This window comes from Nannobrachium achirus (assembly GCF_963921795.1).
Source record: "Nannobrachium achirus genome assembly, chromosome: 20".
Lineage (NCBI taxonomy): Eukaryota > Metazoa > Chordata > Actinopteri > Myctophiformes > Myctophidae > Nannobrachium > Nannobrachium achirus.
The window spans coordinates 23,864,202-23,891,254 of NC_137827.1; the positions used below are offsets into that span (position 1 = coordinate 23,864,202).

The 27,053-nt window shown below is 41.5% G+C and overlaps 1 protein-coding gene across 1 annotated transcript in view; it reads right to left on the reverse strand.

Annotated features, from left to right (window-relative positions):
• Window positions 1-1,365: 1,365 nt before the first annotated feature.
• bahd1 (bromo adjacent homology domain containing 1) overlaps window positions 1,366-27,053 on the reverse strand; it is a 42,019-nt gene continuing 16,331 nt past the window's right edge. The window contains exons 2-7 of the mRNA XM_080750519.1: window positions 11,177-12,961; window positions 8,710-9,125; window positions 7,837-7,996; window positions 6,888-6,967; window positions 5,298-5,389; window positions 1,366-5,149 (exon numbers count right to left, since the gene is read on the reverse strand). Of these exons, the coding sequence (XP_080606645.1) occupies window positions 4,957-5,149; window positions 5,298-5,389; window positions 6,888-6,967; window positions 7,837-7,996; window positions 8,710-9,125; window positions 11,177-12,827 (2,592 nt within the window). The 5' untranslated portion in view covers window positions 12,828-12,961 and the 3' untranslated portion in view covers window positions 1,366-4,956. The remainder of the gene's footprint in view (window positions 5,150-5,297; window positions 5,390-6,887; window positions 6,968-7,836; window positions 7,997-8,709; window positions 9,126-11,176; window positions 12,962-27,053) is intronic.

Sequence of the window (27,053 nt, forward strand, 5' to 3'; positions counted from 1 at the left end):
GAAAGCTTTTGACAAGTACACAGCGTGCTGCATTGCAACGCGTTGTGAGCTTGTCAATCATCTATTTTCAGCAAAAGCTTTCCCCACAATAACTTTCCAATTAGCCAATTAGGATGGAATATGTAATATCGGACAGATCCATCTTGATCACATGACTACAGAGATGCTGTGTATCAATTTGTGTGATTTTTGGATAAATTCTGAAGAAGTAATATAAATATATATCTTTTTTTCTTCTTCTTCTTTTTTTTTTTACATAAGTCAGCCTCCTGGTGGCGCTATAAAAGGCAGATGTGAAAGATGCAGGGCAAAGGTTTTTCCTTGGTCTCTAGGGAGTGCATACAATGTATTTTTAAACAAGATTTTCAATTTCTGTATTTTGGAACATCTGGCTCTGTCTGTATGCCTAGGGTCACATTGGCCAAGCTTCGCGGGTCACTTTATAAAATTAACTCATAAATAGAACCACTCACTTCACACTGGGTGTGATTTTTCAGAATAGGCAGAACGCTTTTTTTCATTAATGCAGAATTACTATAATTTAAAAAATCACACCCAATGTGAAGTGAGCGGTGGACGTGCTTGCATAACGTCTTCAGACTATGATATAGGTCTAGGATGTAATTGGTGATGTAATACAGGCTACACACACACATTGCTATGGCAAAACGCTGAGGAAAAAGTGGCTACAGATAGGTCTAGGATGTAATTGGTGCTGTAATACAGGCTACACACACACACACACACACACACACACACATTGCTATGGCAAAACGCTGAGGAAAACACATTGCTATGGCAAAACGCTGAGGAAAAAGTGGCTACAGATAGGTCTAGGATGTAATTGGTGATGTAATACAGGCTACACACACATATTGCTATGGCAAAGGAAAACGCTGAGGAAAACACATTGCTATGGCAAAACGCTGAGGAAAACACATTGCTATGGCAAAACGCTGAGGAAAAGTGGCTACAGACACATGCACAGCCACTCTATGGAGCGGTTTACCACCGCTCAAAAAATTGTGGCACATAAGGAGTCCACCAATTTGGGAACCCATCGTCAAAAGAAGGAAAAGCAGCTGTTCTTGAGAGATTAGGAGTCCACTAGTATACATTCAGGGTCAGGTCTGTGTGCTTCTGATAATATTCTTCTCACCACCAGTAGACATGGTGACCGACAATTCACTTAGTACTGTATGCCACCATGTGGGACAAATCTCTTACTGCACTTGTAAATGTATTGTTTTGGGGCTTAAAAATCACGACAAAAATATTCAAACTCATATATTATTTATTACAATTAAATATTTTCTTATATTACAGAGGTCCATTTTAAACCATACAAATACTCTGTGCTATGAATAATATTTCCAAGATTTCCCCCAAACTCCATGCTAGTTTATGTACTAATTTCACACAATTTTCCTGGAACCAAAAGGTAAAGTATCATTTTTTTGTACACCTGGGAATGAACAGAAATTGATGCTTCGATTCCCTTCTCACTCTTTTTGGTACAAACAATTCTTTGAAGTGATTCAAGATGAAACCAGCATCATTTCACACACAAAAAAAAAAAAAGAGGAAAAAAGGCATTTGGAACATACAATAAAACAGCAAATACTTGTCCTCGCAATGGAAAAAAAGCTTGGAATATAGGAAATTGGGAAGAGGCACGAGGGGCCATGTAAGACATAGTAACTATCACACATCTTAATTAAACATAATGAGTCCGTCAAAAGATTCCTAAGGCAGATAGAAGTTAAGTGGTCAGGAACGCATAAAGGGGTGTTTTAAACTGCAGAACAAAATCAAACCAGTGCTAACTCCCCTGAACTAAACTGAAAGGTAGTGAACTAGACTCACTCTAACTCTTCTATATTGTGCTGTGTGATTTACACCCCATCATAGTTCAAAGAACTGTGGTGTCCGAAAAATGGAAGTGTTATAGTGCGATGGTTGTATTTGGCCACGGACCCCCAACTGAACAGATTTTGTGCCAGGATCACCAATTAGAGAAAATTTGTGTTAAGAAAGAAAAATTATTACAAATTGTCGAATACATTTTCGACTTTTTACAAAATGCTCAAAAATAGCAGATCACAGCGTGAGCTTGTATAACTGCTATTTCAGAATAGCCAACGTATAAAATATGGATTGATTGTGATGCAGTATTATTATTTTTTGCTGGGGACCCACTTTGAGAACCACTGTCATAGTCATGAGTTTTGCTGGAGACTGATAATAACCTTTGGTTTCTTCAGAAGGCAGGCTTAGAGGAAAGGGCATGAGTCAATTATCTTTTCACGTCAAGTCAGCTGAACATTTTATAATAATGACCGTCCAAATTGGAAGAAAAGTATCCCATCTCAATACAGTAGATTGGATACATGAGGCTTTTCTGAAATTAAATATGAATCTCTTTTTTTCTTATTATTCCAATGCATTAAAAAGTAGGCAGGTGCACTGCAAAAGTCTGAGCTTTTGATAATTTAACTCTGCGCGTAACAATGGGACATTTAAGTCTGATTCAAACATTTTAACAAAAGTCTGAAATGACGGAAGTGCTGATCTAGGGTCACTCTTAGCTTCCAGGTGATATGAATGAGATGTCAGAGGGAGCCTGGTGGTGGGTGGCCAGTGCACCAAGATCAGCAGCTACACAAATAAAGGCTACGATCTATAATCAAGCTGTTTCTAAATGAAAGGCTGGGAATGTTCTATAAGGCAGTAATAGCAAGAGCATGGGGCGATGGGAGGGATCGTGTGGTTTAAATCAGTGTACAGTATAAAACTCACCAGTGTGCTAGAATGAAGAGGCGTTTTGGATCATATGAAAGAAAGTGAGGGAACAGAAAAGGGGGAATAAGGGGTAAATGGTTCAAACGTAATTTATACTTTGTCTTGCACGAACGTCCCTTCATCAAAAATGACATATTTCTGTCTGAATAAGATCATCATGGCTTCCCTGTGGATTTCTGACGTCATGTTAATGAAGTCATGAAGATGGCGTCATATCGATGACCTCCATCTTGGCCAAATATGGAGGGACGGCGGGACAGCGGGCTGTGAATTCACAATATGTGTAAAACATCGGTCCAGCAGTTTGCAAGATTAGCCGCTTCTAGACAGAGCCACACATACTGTATACCTGGGCTGCTTCTAGACACCCAGGTCTAGAAGAGGTCTTCCTATGTGCCACACTGTAAAAAACGGTTAACGTGACTCACTTCATTTTCTATAGGAAATATGTCATTTTTGTGGAGTGAAAGGGTCACGCAGTGAAGTATAATATGCCTTAAGCCAAGGGACATTTTGGTCCGACAGATTTGTAGATTTTAGTTATCAGACCTAGATCATATTGTATCTAAGATCCTTCCAAAACACTTCCTTCCAAGGCAAGCGTTTTTTTTTTTCTTTTTTTCTCAAGAGACGGAAGAAAATTGGCTCCATTGTGCAAGACAAGCTCACTCTCAATTACAGAAAAATACAAAGATGGATTTCAAAGACTATTGCAAGCGACAAACATCTTAGTTGCTTCATCTTAAGGACAGTGCAGCTAGGGGGAGGCAATAAGTTAGACCTCCTTTCTAATCAGGAATGAACTTTGTTCTTCTAATACTCTATACACCTCTTCAGAATTATATATTGAAAATAAATAATATGTTCTCAATACAGAAATAAATACATTTCTTTTAGAAACAGGAATGAATCATCACATATCTAAATGCTACAGTGAATACATTTCTGATCATCTCATCTATGAACAAATGAAAAATATGTGAGTAAGTGATACCATCTGCCATGAAGATATATAAATGCAAAATATACAGTTGGCTGACACAGAGATCAAATCATACTTCTGGCCAACATCTAGCATAATATAAAAACTAGATACTTTTAGCATTGGGGCAATAAAATGCGAGTATTACAAAATTACCTTCCTGTCTGACTTATTGGTTATTTTCACACCGTAAAATTAAATCACACAAGTCTGCTTGAATTGTGCTCTTTGCTGAAGTAGCAGCGTGCAAAAAGAAAAGATATGAAATAAAGGTGTAATGTTATGAAAAATGATATATTATATTTGATCTCTTTCAGGCGTTCAGTGTTGAAGCGTATTTAGGCACAACACAACTCAGGTTTGCCGTTGGATCTGTTTGTACAACAACAAGGGTCAATAGATGGGTGTCTAAAACCAACCCGGCTGTTGAGGAAAGTTCTCTGCTTTGCTCAGACTACATGATTTTTGCTAACAGACTTTTGCTTATGCGTGTTGACAAAACGGCAAGAAATGAAGACTTTACAGCACATCTTTTCTATGAAGCCTATATGTTTACATACCCTCACACAAGGCTTGTGTGAGTGCCGCCTATGACAAATATGATTATGTTGACCTTATCCACTAAGCAATATCAATTTCATCTCTTTACTTTCAACACTCTCTCACGTTGTTACTCTTCCAACCACTGTAAGTAGGGGTACATCTCAAATATCTTTAGCCAGTGTATTTCATTGAGATAGTTTGCATATCTCCTGTCTTTTCACATCTATCAATTACCATATTCCTAAAACCTACCGCAGCATTTCTACAGCAGATTACAGTCTATGTTCTTCAAGACACAACTCATACCAAGGCGACCATGTATGACAGCGACCATTTACATTGCCATAATATTCTCCTAAGTATTGATTAGCCAATTTCTCATAGTTTCCTAATGTGTAGCATCTCGAGATAAATGAGACGTAATCCTCAGTGAAAAGAGCTCGTTTCTCAAGTCTTCTGGCTCAATGAGCCACAGGGGACTTGTATCTCTGTGACGGCAATTCCAGTGCGCCTCTCCTCTGGTGGTGGTTGGTAACACAGCTAGCAAATGTTATGGAACATGAAACTCAATAAACCATAATAGCATTATCTCATGTCCGATACTGAATGCGGTCATACTCTTTGTGGTGCTACTGCAGATTCTTGAGGAGACGTCCGTAGCGGAAGTCATAGACGTGTCGACAGACAAACACCAGCTCTGGGTCGACGTCGTCGGGCACACAGCGGTGGGCGGGGATGGCATGGCCGACAGCGGACGGCACCACAACGGAGGTGGCACTGTCAGGTACGCCCTCACTGCGACACTTCACCAAGGCACAAAATCTTCAACAAACATGAAAACAGGAGTTCTTAACAAAAACACATTTCTGTAAAAACACTTGTCTTTTACCATTAGCACTGATTCATCTTTCTACAGTTCCTTTTACATGATCATCAATCGTGTCCAGAAATGATAGTGAGTCATTCTTACCGACAGTACTGTGCCAATGTCAGGACATAGCACTTATCTTCTATACAGGCCACACTGTTTATATCCTGGTGACGAGATGCAAAGATCTCATTCTAGGGACAAGAAGAAAGGAGTGGGGGTGAAAATAAAATCATAAAATGTATTAATTCCCCAAAAAACAAACCATATTCCTATATCAGACTATCGCCACGCCCTTTTGAAGTTCATTGGTCAATATTTTCAAAACTAAATAAGGTATCAACAAATTTATGTACAAAGATTTGGTAGCAATATGGTTTAGGAGATATCAATGTGTGTTATTTTTTTCAGTAAGTAAACTTCACTTACAGTGTAGCAGACCTTTTAATTACAGCACCCCCATCAGGCCACTTAGGGCCATATTGTTGTGCAAGTAATGCACAACTTCCAATCATTGGTTCTACCATTAAACATCTCACATCTCACAAAACCACAGCAGCAGGAAATAAACCAGCACAAAAAACAATAAGGTTTCAGGCCTTCAGGCTTGACCCCCTAAACATGCTCTACAAAAGCTCCATACATCTGTATAATAACTCAGATACACTCAGGGGCGTCACAAGGGGGGGAAAGTGGGACTGAGTTACTAGGGCCCAGGGTGGAGGGGCCTTAATTATTTAGCTATTGAAAAATAGCAGATATACAAGTTCACAGTGCGGCACTGAGTGCTGCGCTGCGAGCTTGTAGATCTGCTATTTTTGAAAAGTCATGAAAATGTGTGCAAATATTTGAATATATGATTTTTTTAAGTGAACATTTGTAACTTTTGCTTCTGGTGGGTCTCTGGAACTAAATATTTTGAGATGGGGGTCCACGGCCAAATACATATCATTTTGGGGGTCCTTCATATTAAAAAGTTTGAGCACCACTGACATCGTGACAACGTCACAGAATGTTCACGATTTTTCAAAAATAGCAGATCTACAAGCTTGCAGCAGTGAGCTTGTATATCTGCTATTTTTCAAGAGGTAAAGCACAAAATATTGCAGTGAATCCTTGTACCTTGGACCCAGAATTTGGTGCGACATCCCTGGATAAACTCATGAACAAAAGCAGTGTCCCCCTAGGGAGCCATAGACGTGCTCCTTCTTGGTTGTGTTTACTGTTTATTAGAGTTGTGATGAACAGTCAGACTGCTTGTGGTTAATTGTTTTTAGAGACTGAACAAAGTTCTGTTTGTTCCGGCCTGAGGGAGATTACTGACAACAAGAAGCGAACACAACAGTGGCTGTTCCTAAAAGGAACACATTATTGTGTGTGTGTGTGTGTGTGTGTGTGTGTGTGTGTGTGTGTGTGTGTGTGTGTGTGTGTGTGTGTGTGTGTGTGTGTGTGTGTGTGTGTGTGTGTGTGCTTGCTTTTGCATGGTACCGTATTAGTAATTACAAAATCAACCTCAAAATCGCTAACTATTTTAATAGCACCAACAACTTCTTAAAACATAATAAAGAAAATTAGGCATTGACCGAAAAATAGCTGAAAGTGCTGTAAATCATATGACATGGATGAAAAAGCTCTAAAGAATGTAGAAGAAACTCTTGGGAACAAGATGTGGCATAAATTTGGGCTATTCACCTCGCAATGCATGCTGGGAATGCGCCCCCCCTGCGTGTGTTCAGGCCGGTAGTACCAGAACAAACTCATCATCATCTCTCCTGAAGAAAAAGACACAAAGATGGATTGGAGGCACTAATTGAGATGTACAGTATGTTGGTAGTATGCAATTTCAAGCAATATTACAGCTATCATTCTCTAACTAGCTTTGATAGATTGATTGAATATTTTATTAGACAGAAATGCAAAACAGCATAAGTACAGTCAAAAAACTTTGTCTAAAAGGATTGCACCAACAAGGTCCTTGTGATCTTGTTTCCATTGGGGTCCTAGGTAGTATTTTATAGCTACAAATCTTGTACATTAAATATAATGATGCATGACTGCGCCCGTGTCGTGCACCAAAAACAGCAGATCTTAAAGGAGTACAGCAGTTCACCCCCAAAATTACATTTTTTCTATTGATTACTCACGCCATGGAGACTTGAGTTCAATAATATTTTTAGTGTTTTGTTGCATTCCTAAGACAAAAATGTATAGTAAACTTACCCTGATGGTTTCCCCATCCAGTGCCATGCATTTGGGTCCCCATCCGGAATCAATGGGGTTAAATTTACTATAACCACATTTTTGTCTTAGGAATGTGACAAATACAAAAACATATTATTGAAGTCTCTATGGCATGAGTAATCAATAGAAGAAAAGTCATTTTGGGGGTGAACTACTCCTTTAAACTTGCAGATCGCTATTTTCAGCTTTAGTATTATGGTTAAATATATTTACAAAATGGTATTGATAAAAATCACCATCCTAAAATATTGATGTTCTCACAGCAGTGTGTGTGTGTGTGTGTGTGTGTGTGTGTGTGTGTGTGTGTGTGTGTGTGTGTGTGTGTGTGTGCGTGCGTGCGTGCGTGCGTGCGTGCGTGCGTGCGTGCGTGCGTGCGTGCGTGCGTGTGTGCTTGTCCTACCTGACTCTGGGTCTTCCCAGAGGGCAGAGATCTTGGCCACAAAAGGCAGAGATTTCTTCCTGGGTCCAGATTTCAGCAGAACCGTGTCTCTGACCTGGATCACCTCTCTATCCCTCTGGACTGCCTCAAAACACTTCCTCAGCACCAGAGTCTCTTCCCCCTGGGAACACACAAAGAACTTTAAGCAAGCACACCAAAGATAAGATAGCAGATCTAAAAGCTCACAACATTTTGGTTGTGCGACACAGCACGCAAACAAAGCCTGAATCAGGCATTAGAAAGAGAATTGTACACTGTTGTAAAGTCTTTGACTTGTAATGCATGACTGTGGTTTTCGAGGAAACGTTGACGATTCAATTATGTCGGGATGAAAACCACTGACAATGACATCGATGAGGCTGTCACAATTCATTAGAAATGTTCTTTTTCAGGCTGTCTTGTTCATGGACAGTTTTGTCCACATATAGGGCTGTCACAATGATGACATTTTACATGACGATTAATTGTCACTCAAATAATTGCGATTAACGATTTAATTGTGTTTTTGTCGTTGACAATTACATTTCCGTTTGGCTTTTAGGCTTTGAAGTTGCACATGGCAGATATGACACATAGCCTAAATATACAAAGACATGAAGGACATATTTGCCAAGTTTACACTTTAAAAAGAACATTAATAGAGGAAATACAAGCTTGTAGATCTGCTATTTCGACAATTTTTTAAATGTTTGAACATATATAAACATTTTTCAACATGTAAACGATTATGACGATTATCACAAAATAATTGCGATTATGTCAAATAATTGCGATTATGTCAAATAATTGCGATTCGACGATTATGTAATAATTGTGACAGCCCCATCCACATACCACAGTGAAAACCTCCTTCTGAAAGGGCAGGCCCACCGCCCGCCAGCCATTAGTGACTTTCTGCCGGTGGCTCTTGGGCTGTTTGATGGCGACTCGTCCTCCGACGCTGGCAGAGCCTGGCTTCTGTTTCTTGTCCCTGTGGGGCGGACAGACTGCCGGGCCGATGCCGTCGTTGCCACGAGCGCCAGACCTCGACCCGCTGGGCGCCTTGGCACTCTGTGGACACTCGCGTGCCACCTGCGGCGGCGGCTGTGGTTGGCTGGGGTCGGAGAGCGGCGTCTGAATGTGCGGCACCGATTGGCCGGCCGGAGGCACAGTGGGCATGGGGCAGCCCGTGAGCGTGAGGGTTCGGGGAGTTGGAGAGATGGGGATGAAGGAGGGGCTATGATGGTCGTTCAGGGCTGATGAGTAATCGTCTGATGAGAGAACAGAGAGGGAGGGTTAGAGAGTAGAAGCAAAAGTAGAGGAGCACGCACGCACACACACACACACACACACACACGCAGGCAGGCACACACACAGGCACACACACACACACACACACACACACACACACACACACACACACACACACACACACACACACACACACACACACACACACACACACACACACACACACACACACACACACACACACACACACACACACACACACACACACACACACACTTATCCAAAGGAGTGACCTATGGAATTAGCCTTCTGACCACTGTGGAAAACCACTCTAACGAGGTTACATAATAGAGACATGAATGACAAACCATTCTTAATTAGTTCTGCCAAGGCAAAAAGGAAAAAAGAGATGGCAATTAAAGCCAATTAGAGCTTCTGTCAGAACACACACACAATATTCACACCAAGGCTGCCAAATATCAATTTTGCTTCTGTCCCATGTGACACGCGCGCGCGTACACACACACACACACACACACACACACACACACACACACACACACACACACACACACACACACACACACACACACACACACACACACACACACACACACACACACACACACACACAAGGGAGAGATATGTGATCATGTGTAATTAGTGCTGTTGAATGAGGTCACGAACAGGCGGACACATGCATACTTGAGTGTGTACTTTGGTGAAATGACCACAGGCCTGTTGAAAACCTGCCCCAAACCCTGGAGCAAATAGCCTTCGGTGCTCACTCTCACTTCACCCCGTCTTTAAGCTGAACAAACCTAGACGGTCTGCTTCTGTGGTTCTCATTCAAACAGAGAGACAAAGGGCAGACACTTTGTGTTGTGGTACACTCCCTCTGGCATTCCAAAATGGGGGACTCAAAATGTCAAACATAACTGTTTTTGGTATAAAGATTAACAAGGTGATTTCTAACTCTATAGCCTTATCGTTGCCATGCATTTTAAAAACACTATGACTGTATTAGGAATTCATACTCCTCCACATAACCAGCCTTTCCAAAATGCATCCTTTGCAAACGCACACAAAACTACTGCTACTATTTGGAACCAAACAATATAAGCTAATATATTATGGGTTTTGTATAAATGTGGCAGCACAACACTTAAGACACTTTTCTGACACAAAAAGCTTGTACTTTAGTAGAATTTCTTATTGTACACTGAACCACAGCCCTAGAATGGCTGAAATGCCATATACAGTACAGCTATAGAACACTCAATGCAATTTTATGGGGGGTTTCACCTCTGGGGCATTCTAATTTGTCATGCTCTATGTGTACTCACCCAATAATGAATTGCTGTGACCCTGTGACTGGCGGTCAGCTCTTGTCATATAGTATCAAATCCATGGAAGAAAACAGGCTATGTTTTGTAAAATATCTCCACTATTCCACAAGATTCACATAGACCATTTCCTCTGTAAATGATGGGATGGCATTCACAGCGGCACTAAAATGCATGAAAACTTTCTTGAATGAGCGCATACATAATCACAAACTGCCAGGTGCGATTTCAATTACCCCACACCATCTGCAACGCACCTGGCAATTTGTGATTATGTGTGCACTCGTTGAAGAACGTTTTCACATTATTAGTACTGCTGTGAATGTTATGGAATTGTGTGTTCTATGGCTGTATAGGCCTATACGTAGAAAGCAGGTACAGTAAGGTAAGGTAAAACTTACTGTCCCCAAAGGAGCGATTGGTTGTGGAGCGGTTTCACAGTAAAACCAGTATACGGTCACCCAAAATCACACACGGTAATTAGATGCAACATATAAGGGCAAAAAGTAATACACGCAATGTATTGAATGAATTCTAGGGCTTGACCACTAGACTCATACTGGAACCCTACTCTCAGAGTTAAACTAACACCATCTGAATTAATACATACTGTACTTAATTAATTAGTACATAATATGTTGCCATGTCTCTGTCGCAGTTTCACACTCACTCAATAACGCGATTCTGATTTTCATATTGTATGGATCAAATGTCATTCTGCTTACCTCGATTGTGGTTACATTTGCTGCAGCCTGTGGCACTGTAGGAGCACCCTCTACCGGTGATGGTGGGCATTACACTGGTGTATGCAGAGTAGCCACTGATCCTGCAAGGCTCTCCATAGCACGTTCCCATTGAGGTGCAGCAGTACACTGGATGAGGGATCCCCGAGGGTTGGGGACCAGTGCTGGGCTTCAGCTTGGGTCTTTTGTTGCCCTTTGGGCATGAAGTCATAGGAGGAATGGCGGAGGCTGACGTGTCGGGGTGGCTGAAATGGACGTAGTAACCGGGGAAGCAGGTGTACGTGTGGGGGCTGATGGCTATCGCCGCTGGGTGGGGTATGGAGTGGGGGGACTGGAGATGATGGTGGTGGTGATGGTGGTGGTGGTGGTGGAAGACCTTGGAAAGTGAACCTTTGTCGGGTTCTTCAAAGTTCTTCTCACCCAGGAACAGGGCCAGTCTGTGACAGTACTCAACACACCTCTCCTGTGTACAGCAGTAGCAGGGGGAGACCTCGGTCTCAACCTGCTCCTCTTTGATAGGCTTTGCAGGCAGCCCCATCATAGACCTACTGTGGGGTCCAGTTTTATGGTACTCCTGATCCGTAGTGCTCCCCTTCCAGTGGCCTCCCAGATCCAGAGACTCCGTTTTACACAAACGACAGCATCTCTGGGTGTTTGATCCCACGTGGGAATGGGCTAGGTCCTGCGCAGCCTGTTCTCTGCGCATTAGTTGCTGTGCATGCTTGGGATGATTCGATTTTTTGGTCTGCGTGGTTGCTTCGCACCCAGCCTTAAAGCTCGTCTCGTTTGGTGCAATAGTTGTCGCTGTCTCACTCACTGACTTGGAGTCGGATTTGCGTTGCCGCTTGTGTAAAGACGGAGCGCTGGTGAGTTTGAGCAGCGTTGCAGCAGTGAGACCTGCCTGTCGTCTGGGTGTCGGTGTAAGTAAAGTCAGCCAGTCAATGCTCTCAGGCTCCACTTTTGACCTCTTCTTTTTCTTTTTAGGTGTCTCACTTTTGTCTGGTTTCTCTGGTTTCTCTCTCTTTGGAACTTTTTCAGTTTTAGCTCTGTTACGTTCATGTATGCCAACAGCTGCAGCTTTAGTGAGCGCCTCACTGGAATGCTGCTGTTTCTTCATGCGAGTCAGAGAGTCATCTCTGTAGAGAAGCAAGCTGTTGAAAGCCTCCGCATTAAGAGAGGCCATTCTACGCCTGCGAGGCTCAGGGAAGGGCTGGGGCAATGGGAGTAAGGCTTCGCACTCATCGATTTTTGGTTCCGGTATTCGTTGATTGGCTGTGGACGTTTTCCTTTGTCCAGATTTGTTGTCAGACTTGGTCCTTCTATGAATGGAGATAGAGTGTTTCCTACGTTTTATGTCTTCTCTCTTTCGCTTCCCACCTCCTGATGCGTCCATTTCATTAGCCATCTTCTCCTCCAGACGGGTGAGCATCACGCAGCAGTCCAGGGTGTCTTCATCACCCACTATGGGTGTCTTCTTTCTGTGTGACCTTTTCTTCTCCTTCTTTTTCTTATCTCTTAAGCGATTCCTTCTTTTTTCCCCCATTTTCAGTCGGCCTCCTGCACCTCCACTGCCTCCTTTGTCCTTCCGAGGCCTCCCTCGTTTTGTGGGGCGGTTCTGCTGAGCTCTGGCCATGGTCTCAACATGGAGAAGCAGATAAACCACCTCTGCCTTCCAAAGGTTCCCAGGGTGTGCTGTGGTGTGAGTCGACTAAGAGAGGCCCTTCAAATAGGCATCATCATGGGTCGTTGACTGGGCCCACGCACCACCTGCAAGAGACAGTATGTATTTAGTAGTGCTACTTATTATCTTTATCTGAGCAAGGCTTAAAGGACCACACCAGCATCAATACATCATTGCCTATTCACAGCTTTGGCTATAAATCATACTTAATGAATAGACCATTTTGGATTCATTTTCGGACTAGTGCAGTGCCCATTTGGTGCGTGACTGCTATCCAGAAGGTCTACCCCTTTCAGAATCAGTTCATCCCATTCATCCCATTGACTTCACACTTCCTCAGCAATACACCCAACAAGTGTGGAGTCAAATAAATTAGCAGAGTTCTCTAATTATGCATGGGACAGACATATACTGTAGACTGACAGACAAACATTGAGTACTGTACATACAGAGATTCCTGGAATGTATACTGTAGATATATTTTGCATTTGTTTCTCCAAAGCTATTAAAACGTTATCAAACTAATAATTGAGTAAATGTTGGATAAACATTATTTTACGGTAGGAAGTCGTGGACATTTATTATTATGCCATTACATTTTCACCCCAATTTAGTCATTAAGCCAACTTTGAACAATAAATGCATAGTAATAAATACAGTTTTTATAAGACCTATATGCTATAGTTCATGTCTAATTCGATTTTTGGATCAGGTGAAATGGCAACAGGCCTGATGAAACTTAAATAAATTGAGGAGCACATGAAGCCAAATGAACTTGACCACTATAATTTGGGACTTAGACTCTTGAATTATCTTCATTTGGGACATCACTTGGGAACTTGGGAAGTATTAAGAAGTGGGATTTACTTGGGATATGTACACACACAGCATTTGTTTTGTTTATAGAAAGCGGAGTGGAAGTTCAAAAGGCACAGTGACATCACACAATGCACATTTCATAATGTATTTCCAAGGTCAGCTCAGAAAAATAGCGGTCCATGTTGTTTGCACTTTTTAAGCCTTTTTATACCTGGAAGCACTCCAGACAGCTTTCTGTGTGCTTCCCATAGGGTTTGAACGCTGTGAAGGTTTGTACAGTACTCCCTTAGACCAGTGGTTCTCAACCCTTTCAGGCCACGACCCCCAAAATAATCATCATATATACACCCTGACGAGCACTTGGAGTTGTAAGAGTTGAGGCATTACATTTTGTATAACAAGGTTCTATTGTGAAAATAGCAGATCTACATGCTCACAACGCCTTGCGTTGCGACGCATTGTGAGCATGTAGATCGCTATTTTCACAATTTCTGCCTCTAATATTTGACAATTTGGCCAATGTTTAATTTGTCATTTTAGAGGTATTAAAAAGTCCTTAAATTGTCACTCTAGAATTGTGCAGATACCCTCTATCTATACTCTTAAACTTTATGTTGGTTTGACTTTGTTTACTGTTGAGTGAGAAAACAATGTTGCACATCAAGTTAATCATCTGGGGACCCCCAAGATCATTTAGGGACCCCCCTGTTCCATGGGGTCCCCAGTAACACGAGGAAGAAACCGTTTATTTTCACTATTATTTCACCAGCTAGAAGTTAGCTCAATGAGAGAATGTATAAGCGTAACTATTCAGATCATAAATTTCACTCTCCCCACAGATATCTCCCTCCTACAGTTTTTGGGAATTTTGTACGAAACCTAATGTGTCTTTTAATCTGTCTGATCTCATGGGGGTCCCAGACACAAGATCTTTTTAAATAGAGGTCTGTGGCCTAATGTGGATAAATTGTGGGGTCCCTGACATGAAAATGTTTGAGACCCACCCACTGCTGTACAGTAGACCACTCCTCCTTTTAAGCTGTCTATATGTTACACACAAGCCTATATACAGGATTTAGAGTACAAACCAAATACAAATTACTTTTGGTGGATATGTGTGCTAATAGGATGGGTGATTTCATACAGTACGCTCTCTCCAGGTCTATTTCTGGTATCTGCTATTGTAAATGGCTCATGCTAGGACACCAACATTGCGATACATGAACTAATTATTCTGTAACGGATCTACATTTGTTTGTTTGGGATTTGAACTGAAGCCAGATGATGAATTTGCAATGTCTTTACACTTTTTTTTATCAATGGGGGCAATTCTTCACTCGCTCTGAGACTGTGTTTGAACAGATTAATGACCTACGCAAACCATTACCAGCCTCACATTGCACACACTGCTCTGATAACCACACAAGTAAAACACAGAAAATACAACCCATGAAGAAAACAGAAGAGTTCTTTTCGATTTTGTTTTCATTGCCTAGTGTGACGATAGAAACTTTTAATAAAAGGGAAGGAGAACTTTGTTAGTCCCATGGGGGAAATTCAGTTTAAACTTCACCAAGGTGTTGGGTGCTCAGGTGGTTAATAATAATAATAATAATAATAATAATCTGCACTCTTTCGCTGTATTTACATTGTCACTGAAAGTTTGCATACAGTATACAGAGAAATGTGGTACACTAGAGGTTCGCGGGCCTTTGGCCCGCTCACATCTAGTTAAAAAAATAATAATAATAATAATAAAAAAAAAAAAAAGTAAAAAAAAAAAAAAAAAAAAAAGTAAAAAAAAAAAAAAAAAGTTATAAAAAAAAAAAATAATAATAAAAAAAATGGGGGGGTAACTATTGTGGCGGAACTATTGTGCCGCAGCGCACGTTTCTGGTCGGACATATTTGACCGCCGGACGCACTTCCGGTTAGGATCTCCGTGTGCCACGTGATCAGTCCTAGCCAAGGTGGAGCGTAACCGTGACAACAGCTGCTTGCAGGCTGGTGCAGGCTTGTTGTATGGGCTGGTGTAGGGTTACAGATCCATGCGCTGGGCGGACGTTAAGATCCCCTGGACTGGGGGACGTTATAGCCAATTGGAGTGCTGCAGAGTTAGGGGCGGTATTCCTTACGTCCTAGACAACGACTACCTATGAGTTGAAGTCGATGTAAAGGGGGCGTTAATGGGCTTGGAAGTGGGATGCGGCAATAGGAGGAATGTATATATAAGATGCAGTATCAGGAGGAGTGAGCTCTAAGGGGGCAGTGCCTCTGGGGCAGTTAGGGGTTAAGTGTCTTGCACAGGGACACTTCAACGGAGGCCAGGACGTGAACAGGGACATTCTGTTTCCCAGGTGGTCTCTCTACCGACTCGGCTATGGCCGCCCCAAAACACAAGTGTCTTGCCCAGGGACACTTCGACATGAAGACTGGAGCCACAAAGCTATTCACAACTGGAGACAACACTAGGGATGTTAAAGTTAGTGTAAGTGATTTCACTTATAGTAAGTTTCATTTTCAGTTTTCATGTAGGTGACAGGCAGGGGCCTTCCTCCAAACATGATCAAGCGAGGGCGGGCCTTGGTGCACGTAAGGCCCCACTCGACCATGATTGGAGGAAGGCCCCACTCTATCCTGATTGGAGGAAAACATGTCACCCAACAGTTTTGGTGGAGCAACTGAAACTGCTTTTCTCTCCTCACAGGGGATAAAGTTTGGTCCAAATATGGACCAAACACTCTATACTATATAGAGTCTATAGTAACTAGTACCAGTAAGACTCCCTAATCGGGAGATAAGTGCCGTTAGGTCGCATGTAAAAGATTGGCCTGATGGTGGTGCTAAATGGGACAGATCCATGTTGATTACATGACTCTAGACATACTGTGTACCGATTTGTGTGATTTAAAGCTATACTGTGTAAGATGCTCAACTAGTGGTCAGTAGCCCTATAGCAAACCGTGGTCGCGTTCGCGTCTTTCGCCCGTTTTTCGTACCTTCACACCCCCGCGTCTGCCTCCACAACGCCGAGAGCTATCTTTAGAGGGGTCCCTGGTTCCTGTGCGTTCAGGCATTCCGGAGAAACTGACTACTTCACCCTGCCTGGTAGGCGAGATTACCTTTTGAGTAAAGAGACACACGGGCGACTACAAATATGGCGACCCCACTTCAAGATGCGCTGTGATTGGCCGGTAGTGTACCATGTGTGCATGATCGGCGATGTGATTGGGCAACGTATACACAACGTATACAGATGATGCAGATTACGTCATTTTGGCGCGAAATCCGGTCCACGGCCAGGATCATAGAAAACATATAAAGAGAAGGCTTCAGAAGCTGAAAATAACGGAGTGGGTGTTCTAAAACTTTAGCGATTTAACAGTTAGGACAATTTTAAGATTTGTTTTATAAAAAAAGTTACATGGTACAACTTTAAGGGCAAAATCTGTAGGAGCAGTGTCCAAAAATGTGTCTTGCAAGAATCGGCCTCATGGTGGCGCTAGAAGAGGGCCATGTGAGAAATGAGGTGTGGGGGTTGTGGTTTGGCAGCCAAGGAGTGTGTGTGCAAGGTTTGGCATGGATCGGGGTAAGTAACTGCGATCTAACGGTCGCAACTATCAGAACATAGACCCATTTTGTTATTATTTGAATCAAATGAAATCACTTACCTTCCTTTAATGCTCAACTTTTAACAATTAATAGACAATATAACCAGTAAGATGCCCCAAGGGCAAGAAGCGACCTCGCTGAAACAACAGAGTCTGACACAATATGTCCATATATGGGCATTCCCAGATATGGTCTTAATATTGATGACATCAGGGATCTTCATATATAAAAGGGAGAAGGACAGAATTAATTTAGAAGTGTGGTTGCCGCGACGCGAGTCACACTTGCAAATGTATTCTGTATGGCCATATGTGGAGTGTGACATGAGGTGTGACTGACTACGATGTGTGAATCCTCTCATTTATAAATATAAAAATCGCACCCGTGCGAAGTGAGCGGTGCAAAAATATTTAGGGAGTATGATATACTGTGGACTTTGATTTTCAAGCCTTTTCTTTAAATAATCATAAATGTTTTTCCCTTTTAAATTGAAGATATTAAATAATATCAGTTTGGAACGTTGTGTATTTGATAATATAGCCTCTTCTGCATTAATACAAATTCCCATAACATTTACCAATGTATCCTTTTCTATGATTAACCTATTATATAACATTTATTGTGATATCACAATAACGTCGTCTCTCAGATGAAGTTTAATTGGTTAATACTAATGGTGTATATATTGAGAAACACATTTAATAAAGCTTTCAAAATATTATATTAGAAGATATGACATAGGTCTTACATCATTCACAACATAAATAATAGATACAATTAAAGGTTAAGAGTTATTAAGTCATTCAATGTTGGAGGTAACCAGAATACTCCCAAAAGAGTGAGGAGGATCCAGAGCAACAGAACCTGGGTCAGGAGGCTCCAGAATTGCAGGCCCGAAGAGCTGGGCCCGAAGAGCCCGAAGAACTGGGCAAGAATACAAAAGAACCATAGACCCTTGTCAAGGAGATTCCAGAACCACAGACCTTGAGTCAGTATGTTCTAGAAAAAAGATCCTTCTTCAAGATGGTGGAGGGTCGAACCATAGAAGAGCATGGGTGAGGAGGATCCAGAGCAACATGACCTGGGTCAGGAGGCTCCAGAAGAGCAGGCCTTGTATGTTCTGGAACCACAGACCTTGCAGCAACAGCTGTACAACCAAGTACAACAGCTGTCAGCCAGGTACAACAGCTGTCAGCTATGTTCAAGACCACTGACTTGACTGAATCTTTCAAGAAGACCTTCTGTAAGTGCCCGAACTGTCTTAGAAGATATCACTCTCTCTTTCTCTCTCTTTCTTAGATGGTAAATGGTAAGAGCCATGCTAGTAGCCCTAAGAGCAATCAAACGACGAATCCATATAGAGGACGGAACCATCTCTGGACAGAACCAGCTCTACCACCAGAGCCAGTTAGGCAACCAGGGACCATATTTGCCTCTAGATTTTGTTTATGACCCTATACTAATTATTTCGGCAAAGCCGAAGTATTTGAATTTCATACCACGATTTGCCAGGATCTGCCAAACATGACATTATTATAGGTATCACCTTTTTAGCCAGAAGGCCGGCAAGATGAGAGACCGATTGTACAAAATTCAACAGTAGTTGCAGATCCAAAGAGGAGAAGGAGGTTCTACTGTATTTTCGCTCCCATGAAGTGTCCAGGATATGGGGTTGGTTAGGCGTGGTAAAGCTCGTACTTCGATCTACATGATAATCATAAGCTGTTTATTTATATTCTTTGAATTTCAAAATTGTCTTGAGCTGGATATTCTCTATAATACATGAAAACAAACCACACTTTTAGACAGGGCCCTGTGATTAAAGCGCTCTGTCTAAAAGTGTGGTTTGTTTTCATGTATTATAGAGAAATTCAAAGAACGTCCTGACCTGACTCCTGTCCTGTCCTGATCTAATACAATTTTGAAATTCAAGGTTAGCACCGCTCAATAGTTTTTTATGACGTATTTAGGCGGCCTAACCGCGTTCTAAATCAGAGTTAACCAATCGGGTGCCTATGTGACTATGACATCATGGACAGATCAACAGAATCGAAGTGTTTCATTGGTCTAGCGGACTCATGTCATCATCATTTGTGACATCATGGTTTTGGTAGAAAAACGGTCTATAGGAGCGGTTAGCACCGCTCAATTAGAATACATGAGGATAGTGCATTCTAATGACCCTGAAAGGTCATGTTCAGATACTTTGAAGACAAAGTCATTCGAAATGACAAGTCTGGCATGTGGCAGAGTGTTATTTCTGTTGGGACGATATTTGATGTCTTCTTGCAAAATGATGGCTGTACTGTATTTTCGCTCCCATGAAGTGTCCAGGATATAGGGTTGGTTAGGCATGGTAAAGCTCGTACTTCGATCTACATGATAATTATAAGCTGTTTATTTATATTCTTTGAATTTCAAAATTGTCTTGAGCTGGATATCTCTATAATACATGAAAATAAACCACACTTTTAGACAGGGCCCTGTGATTAAAGCGCTCTGTCTAAAGGTGTGGTTTGTTTTCATGTATTATAGATAATAAATACATGACTCATACAATTTTGAAATTCAAGGTTAGCACCGCTCAATAATTTTTTATGACGTAATTTAGGCGGCCTAAACGCGTTCTAAATCAGAGTTAACCAATCGGGTGCCTATGTGACTATGACATCATGGACAGATCAACAGAATCGAAGTGTTTCATTGGTCTAGCGGACTCATGTCATCATCATTTGTGACATCATGTTTTTTTTTAAGCGGTCTATAGGAGCGGTTAGCACCGCTCAAAAAACATCCTGCACAAAAGAATCATCAAGGGAACAACAAAACAAAATGTGTTCAATTCTCTATGGGTCACACTCACACAGCAGATAATCTTCTATTGTGAATAGTGGATTTTATTATTGATTAAAGATTATAATTCATTGTAAGAGTTTGAATTAGCATCCTTACACCACCACATTTAATTTCACTCATAATTAACCACAGCATAAATCAGATCTGCAATAAGTGATAGGCCAATGATTTGACAAAAACAAAAAAAAGGAAGACATAAGTATTGCACATTAAAACACAGTGTTCTAACTAAGTGGTTAATAAAGTCGTTATTTAGGTACATTTCTGGCAGAGGCTTTTGTCCCACAGTAGCCCCTTCACTTCACAGTAGTTTCTCTTCACTTTCATATGAACACAATTGTATGAAGTGTATATACCATAATACACTAGCAGGCAGCACACATCACTCTTTGCTCTCGTTATTTGACCGCTAATATCTGCATTATCTAATATGTACATTGTATCATACCTGTAGCTTAACACATCTGGTACATATTTGGTCTGTACAATAAATCAGTTTGGACTCGTTTCATCACATACAGTATATAGCCCATACTTCCAATATACCTAATAACTTGGAGTCGGCTACATTGTATGAGGGCCTGCCCCTCAATTGTACCTCCAAGATTCAAATAAAGGCTGTAATGATGTTGATTAGTGTTCACATTTCCCCTAATCCTCCTATTCCACCTGGTTTGACGTAGTACTAATTTTTATTAATTATTATTTATTTATAGTTAAATAAATAAATATTTGTTGATATCATACTATTATATTTTATATACTTTTTTCGCTCATGTGATTTAGGCTATATATTTTTTCTTTCTTCTACTGTGTGAGAGCAATAGACCACGGAGTCACTGCCGCTAGATGGCGCCATTACCCGGGTTCACATTGATATTTTTTGTATTGATATCCCATTAACTCATACCCTGCCAAACCCGAGGAACCCGAGAATTTCGCGATGTCCCTCCCTGCCACGCCCGAGGAACCCGAGAATTTCCGCCATTTTGAAAAAAAAAAAAAAAAAAATTCAAAAAAATTTTTTTTTCAAAAAATGTTTTGGGACCCCAAAAACGTTAGTAGGCATGATAGCGATCGCGAAATTGCTTGTTTAACCCCCATACAACCCCCATACAACTCAGGTAGCAGACCTCCAAGCTCACAACAGTGTAAAACATAATGGCTGCTATCTCATGAATGCCTGAACGGATTTCCATTCGGATTTTTTTGTTTGAAAGCTGTGAGCAATGTGGACACACGTGGTGCATTATCTAGGCATGGGTGTGCATGATCCGTGCACTATGAATTACATGGAAGTCTATGGAGACGAATGGCAGTTAAAGAGTACGAAGGTATTGTTAAATGGCAGCATATGAGTTAAGGGAATCTTAGATCCAAAGATAAACATATCTCATCCATGTCTGTGATTTTAGCATCGACTAAAGGTGGAAATGTGCAGATTTACCCAAAGAGTAACACAATAAACAATAGAAACGAGTCAAACAAAACCCAACGACTGCATTTCCCATGAACGCGGCTGGTAGGGAATAGTGATTTCAAACCCAAAGTGTCCCGAAAGTGTCGTTTCCGACATGTTTCCAGCAGAATTAACAACATTTTCTCCAGAAACAGGCTATATCAAAACGATGCAGAGCCACCCCCTTGACAGAAACGCTATAACGCTGTTATTTTTGGAACACAGTTCTTATATGACGTGATCTAAAGCCCCTTCTCCACTATAGGGCCGAACCAGAACTGGAACCAGAACTTTCCAGAACCAAGAACTTTCAAGAACCCGTGAAGTTCCAGGACCACGTTCTGCTTACGTTTCCATATAACCAGACCTAACCGGGACGGTCCCAAAAAAGAGCAGCAGCGCTGCTGCCCCCGCCCATCGGTTCCTAGAACTCAAGTTTAATACTACATCAAGAGCAGGACCTAAAAAAGGTTCCCAGAACCGTGTCTGAAACCGGGCCGTGTGCTATGGAAACGAAACCAGAACAGAAAAAATAGGTTCAGGTTCTGGAAAGTTCTGGTTCTACCTCGTAGTGGAAAAGGGTTTTTAGATTCACATATGGGGATATCGATACAATACATAATGTATAGTGCCATCTAGTGGCAGTGACGGACAAGTCAAATTCCTCTGTGAACATATTCTGGCCAATAAACAGATTCTCTGGCCAATAAACGGATTCTGATTTTGAAAAGCTCATTGGAAGGCACTTTCAGAAGTTCTGTAATTCCAATGGGTGAGGAAGTGTAATATGAGGCAGTCATTGTATTAGAACACTTGACTCCCTGTGTGAAGCACTTTCAGTGGTGTGCGTGCGTGCGTGCATGCGTGTGTGAGTGTGTGCGTGTTTCTGGGTACAGCTACTGACAGTTCCACCACTAGTGACTTTAGAGGCAATCTGTGAGGCATATGTGTGTATTTTAAAGACATGGAACCGCCCTTCCTATTAGAGTCTGCTGTCAAAAACAATTATGCTGCTTCAATCTCAATAAAAGGTTTCAAGATGGGGCTATTAGATGAAGTGTCACTTCAGCCAGGTGTGGAGCAAGCATCCATGTCTCGTTGGATTGATAACGTTAACTTGCAGTCTCACAGTTAAGATTAACATGGAGGATTTTTCTGTGTACATCAGAATAATAAAACTAAAAGTTTAAAGTGTCTCTGCTGTCCTCAGTAATAATATTCTTTATAGATTTTGGTCTTTTGGGAGTCTAATAATACTACTTAATAATAAATGTTATGACATTGTTTCATCCATTCAAAGAAAGACTCAAGCGTATTGAGTAGAAAAGAAATGCTTGCGAATGACTGACTCTGCTTGAACCATTTTTGCACAGCATAAAACTATTGTTTCATCTTATAAAACACAAGTAAAACCAGACCTCCATGAATACACCTGCTCGCCAAATATGCAAAGAAAAACACCCACACACTGAAGAGTACACTTGTTACCATGCCATGGCTAAGTATAGTCACAATGAAATCAAATAGATGTTTTTCAATAAGACAATTAGGCTATATCGCAAGTATGAGACAGTGTGAGAGATTATTTCAACGTATTTTGTATTTTATCCTACATGTACAAAAACCAAGAGTCAAGACTAGAGTATATACGACATACTAATCTATCAAAACTCTTGCTTTTAAACTAAGGAACGTGAATATGGCTTTTGATTATACCTTAATCATCACCTACATAAGCAGTGCTAATTTACTTTCCTCAACATTTATTTTCTCTTTTCAAACCGACTCAAGCACAGTTACTGGAAGCTAGCTTGATGCTGAACTCGGAGCGGACAGACAGAACTTTTCAACTGGACCGTTTCAAACGTCTCATAACTTGCTTGGCCCATTTTGCCAAGAGACTCGGTGAACCGTGAAATGCAATCCATGAGAGAGCAGTATAATTTTCAGATAACAAGTGAACAGAAGGAGACTCACATTGGACCCCTGTCTGTGTATATCAAATCAAGTTGCTTCATTTGGATATGACATAACAAGCATAAAGGAAAAAGACAGCAGCTAATTGGATAGCAGAAACATGTTTCCCCAAGAGAGAGCAAGGCAATTTGCAATATTGTTAGTCGAGTGCATCAATAACAATATTGTGGTGATATATTATTGGCAAAGACTAAGAGAAACTGTTGGTCAAAGTAATGCTGTACAGAACATGGACATGATGCAGACTTGATTGGAAGAATTTACATACATTACTATAGGGCTGGGCAATATCTTGATATTATGAGACTAGAAATCCTATGGGATTTTTAGTATCACAATATTGTGATATGGCATAAGCACAGTCCTTTCCTGGTAAACACTAACTTCTTATTTATACTTTCACAAATGTTCAAAAGCTCATTGCTATTTTCAGTACTTTGGGGGAAGGGGAAAGATATTGCCAGTGCCACAGTACTGATATCAAGGTATATGGTCTAAAATATTGTGATCTGATTTTGTACATATCGCTAATTACGAGCCCATTGCACACAAAACTCTCTGTCTCTATCGCCGCGCATGCACGCACGCACGCACGCACGCACGCACGCACGCACGCACGCACGCAAGGCAAAGCAATTTTAAATCCTCTCAGGAGTGGTCCAGTGAGTTATATTAGCTTTTAAACCAGTACCTGTATGAAGAACACTGTAGAAAGTCAGCCTCTAACTCCAAAGACCTAACTGGTGCTTTTAGGAGCCAGCCTTATTACTTGCCCCACTGTTCCTTCAGTAATAGGTAGGCCTATGTCTTCCCTAACATCTCTAGATAACTCTGCCAATGTACCATTTCCTGTTTTTGCTATTTTTATCATGCATTTTTAGGAACCCTCTCTGTACAGTAGACATCCTACAGTGTGTGGATCTGTTGTTCAGCGGTAATAGTGTACCCCTAGGGTGTCCTCAGTTACTACAGGGGGTCCCCCAAATCTTTGTGTGATAGAAACTTTTTCTCCTTTTTTATATGAACCACTTGAGCCCTAATTTCCATGTTCAAAGAACTTTAGCCAAAAATAGCAAATCTACAATCTCACAGGCGCGCTGCGACGCGTTGTGAGCTTGAAGATTGGCTATTTTCGGCAAAGAGGTTTGGTGTAGAGGGGGAAAAGAGCAGACTAAGTACAGAGTGAAAGGTCAAGTTTATTAACATCCAGCACGCCAAACTCGTTCAGTAACGAGATACGGCCACTAGATGTCACCCTGCCAAAAGGAGTTCCCTGAACGAGACAACGAAGGGTTAACTGTACGTGCAGCTGCCTGCCCTCTGAATGGCCCGAGTCCATACGTCACCCAAAGAACGCCAGGGAAGCAGAGATCTGATTGTTTTCACGGCGACACTTTACCGCGATGGTCGGCCGCGATTTGGATTTTAGTTTCTCGAGCGTTTGTAAACAAATGGATTTTCTTCCTCAATCGTCAGCGGACACCCACGTGCACACGCACGAAGCTTCCGAGGCTCTTCAAAATAAAGCGTGAGTGAACGGCGGCAGCAGCAACAGCTAGAAATGTTATAAACCTTAGCAGCCCATGTGTTAAAGCTATACTGTGTAAGTTGCTCAACTAGTGGTCAGAGCTGTATAGCAAACCGCGGTCGCGTCCGCGTCTTTCGGCCGTTTTTTGCGGCCTCTCACTACCGCGTCCGCCTGCAGCTCGCCGAGATCTATCTTTAGAGGGGTCCCTGGTTCCTGTGCGTTCAGGCATTCCGGAGAAACGACTCCTTCACCGAGTATATAGTTGTTGTTATGTTGAGGCAAGCTACTTCCTGAGAAGTCAGCAAGATGCGCCTGTGATTGGCCGGTAGTGTACCATGTGTTTATGATCCGCGATATGATTGGCCAACGTATACACAACGTATACAGATGATGCAGATGACGTAATTTTGCCGCGAAATTCTCCCCCCCTCACGGCTCATAGAAAACATATAAAGAGAAGGCTTTAGAAGCTGAAATTAACGGAGTGGGGGTTCTAAAACTTTAGCGATTTAACAGTTAGGACAATTTTAAGATTTGTTTTATAAAAAAAGTTACATGGTATAACTTGAAGTATTAAGGGTTCACGTGGTTAAATATCTGAAAACACAAATTGTCATGAATACAAAATACACTGAAGATCAAGCTGTCAAACAATGAAACTATTGAATCTATGAAAAGATTGTGGGGGTCCCTGCTTCATCTCTCTCTAAAGTACTAAGGGGTCCTTGGCCTGAAAAAGACCCCTGGTGTAGGCCTATTGGTCATTTTGTAAACTACAGTAAAAAAGGAAAAAGAGAACATCAACTTAAACGTTGAAGTAAGTTTGATGGAATAACTAGTTTCAAGATTCAAGAAGTATTGGAAGCCACTATAAGCCAATGGTTCTCAACCTGCGGGTCGGGGTCCACTAGTGGGCCGTGAGAATAATGCAAGTGCAGCCCCAAAGTAATTGGCAAAACATTACGATTTTAATGATATAATATATTTAAAAGAAATCAAACCTCGGTTCGAAGTGAAGCGGTGAATCTTTATTCTATGTGCTCTTTATTCAGAGCTATGAAATCTGTGTTCTAGATCTATACATTCTGTGTTCTAGATCTATACTTTCTACGTGCTTTAGTTCTATATTTTCTATGAATTCTGAATGAATGAATGATTTTGTCTGGAGGGCCAAATTGTCATGTGAAGCTTGACCAATCCTCAATTCTGCATGCACGGGACATGTACGGGACAGACATTCTCACTCCTTGAGAATCTATGGGAATCCTCAAAAAAACAAGTACGGAGTAACGGGACATGTACGCGACAGACATCAGGGGTTGACACTAAGGTCTCAGAGGCACTTGCCCCTCGGGCAAGTACAGGCCATGTTCTACTTGCCCAAAGGTCATGCCCACTTGCCCGAAAAGTAAACCGAATCGTACATTATACAATAACTCTCCTACTGCCAGATTATTTATTTATTTATTGGGTCTGGTGCCATCAAAAAGCGGCTTACCTTTGCGACGTTATAGTAGATAGATAGACATTTTTTTTTTATTGTGCAATAGTGCACTTTGGTCTGCCAGGCAGCAGAGGGCGGCGTCATGCGAGAATGAATGTGAATTTGCCTGTTATGTGTTGCCGTACATTCAGACCAGTCACTGGCCACAGAGCCTCACAGCCAGAGAAATCAACAAGGAAGTGAATTGGTCTCCGTTGATGTTAACGCATAATGGATTTTTTACACCATCACCGCGGAAAATGTGTTTACAGTACACGGCGGCGCGACCCCTCATCAGCTTCAACAAGGTAAACGAACGAACGAACGAGCGCCGTATTGGCGCGGAGGTCTCTTGAGAATTGGGGAGAACAGGAACGTCCAAAGCGGTATAAGAGATAATAGCTAAAATTTGAATTACCATTCAATTTAACACTTATTTTGTGTT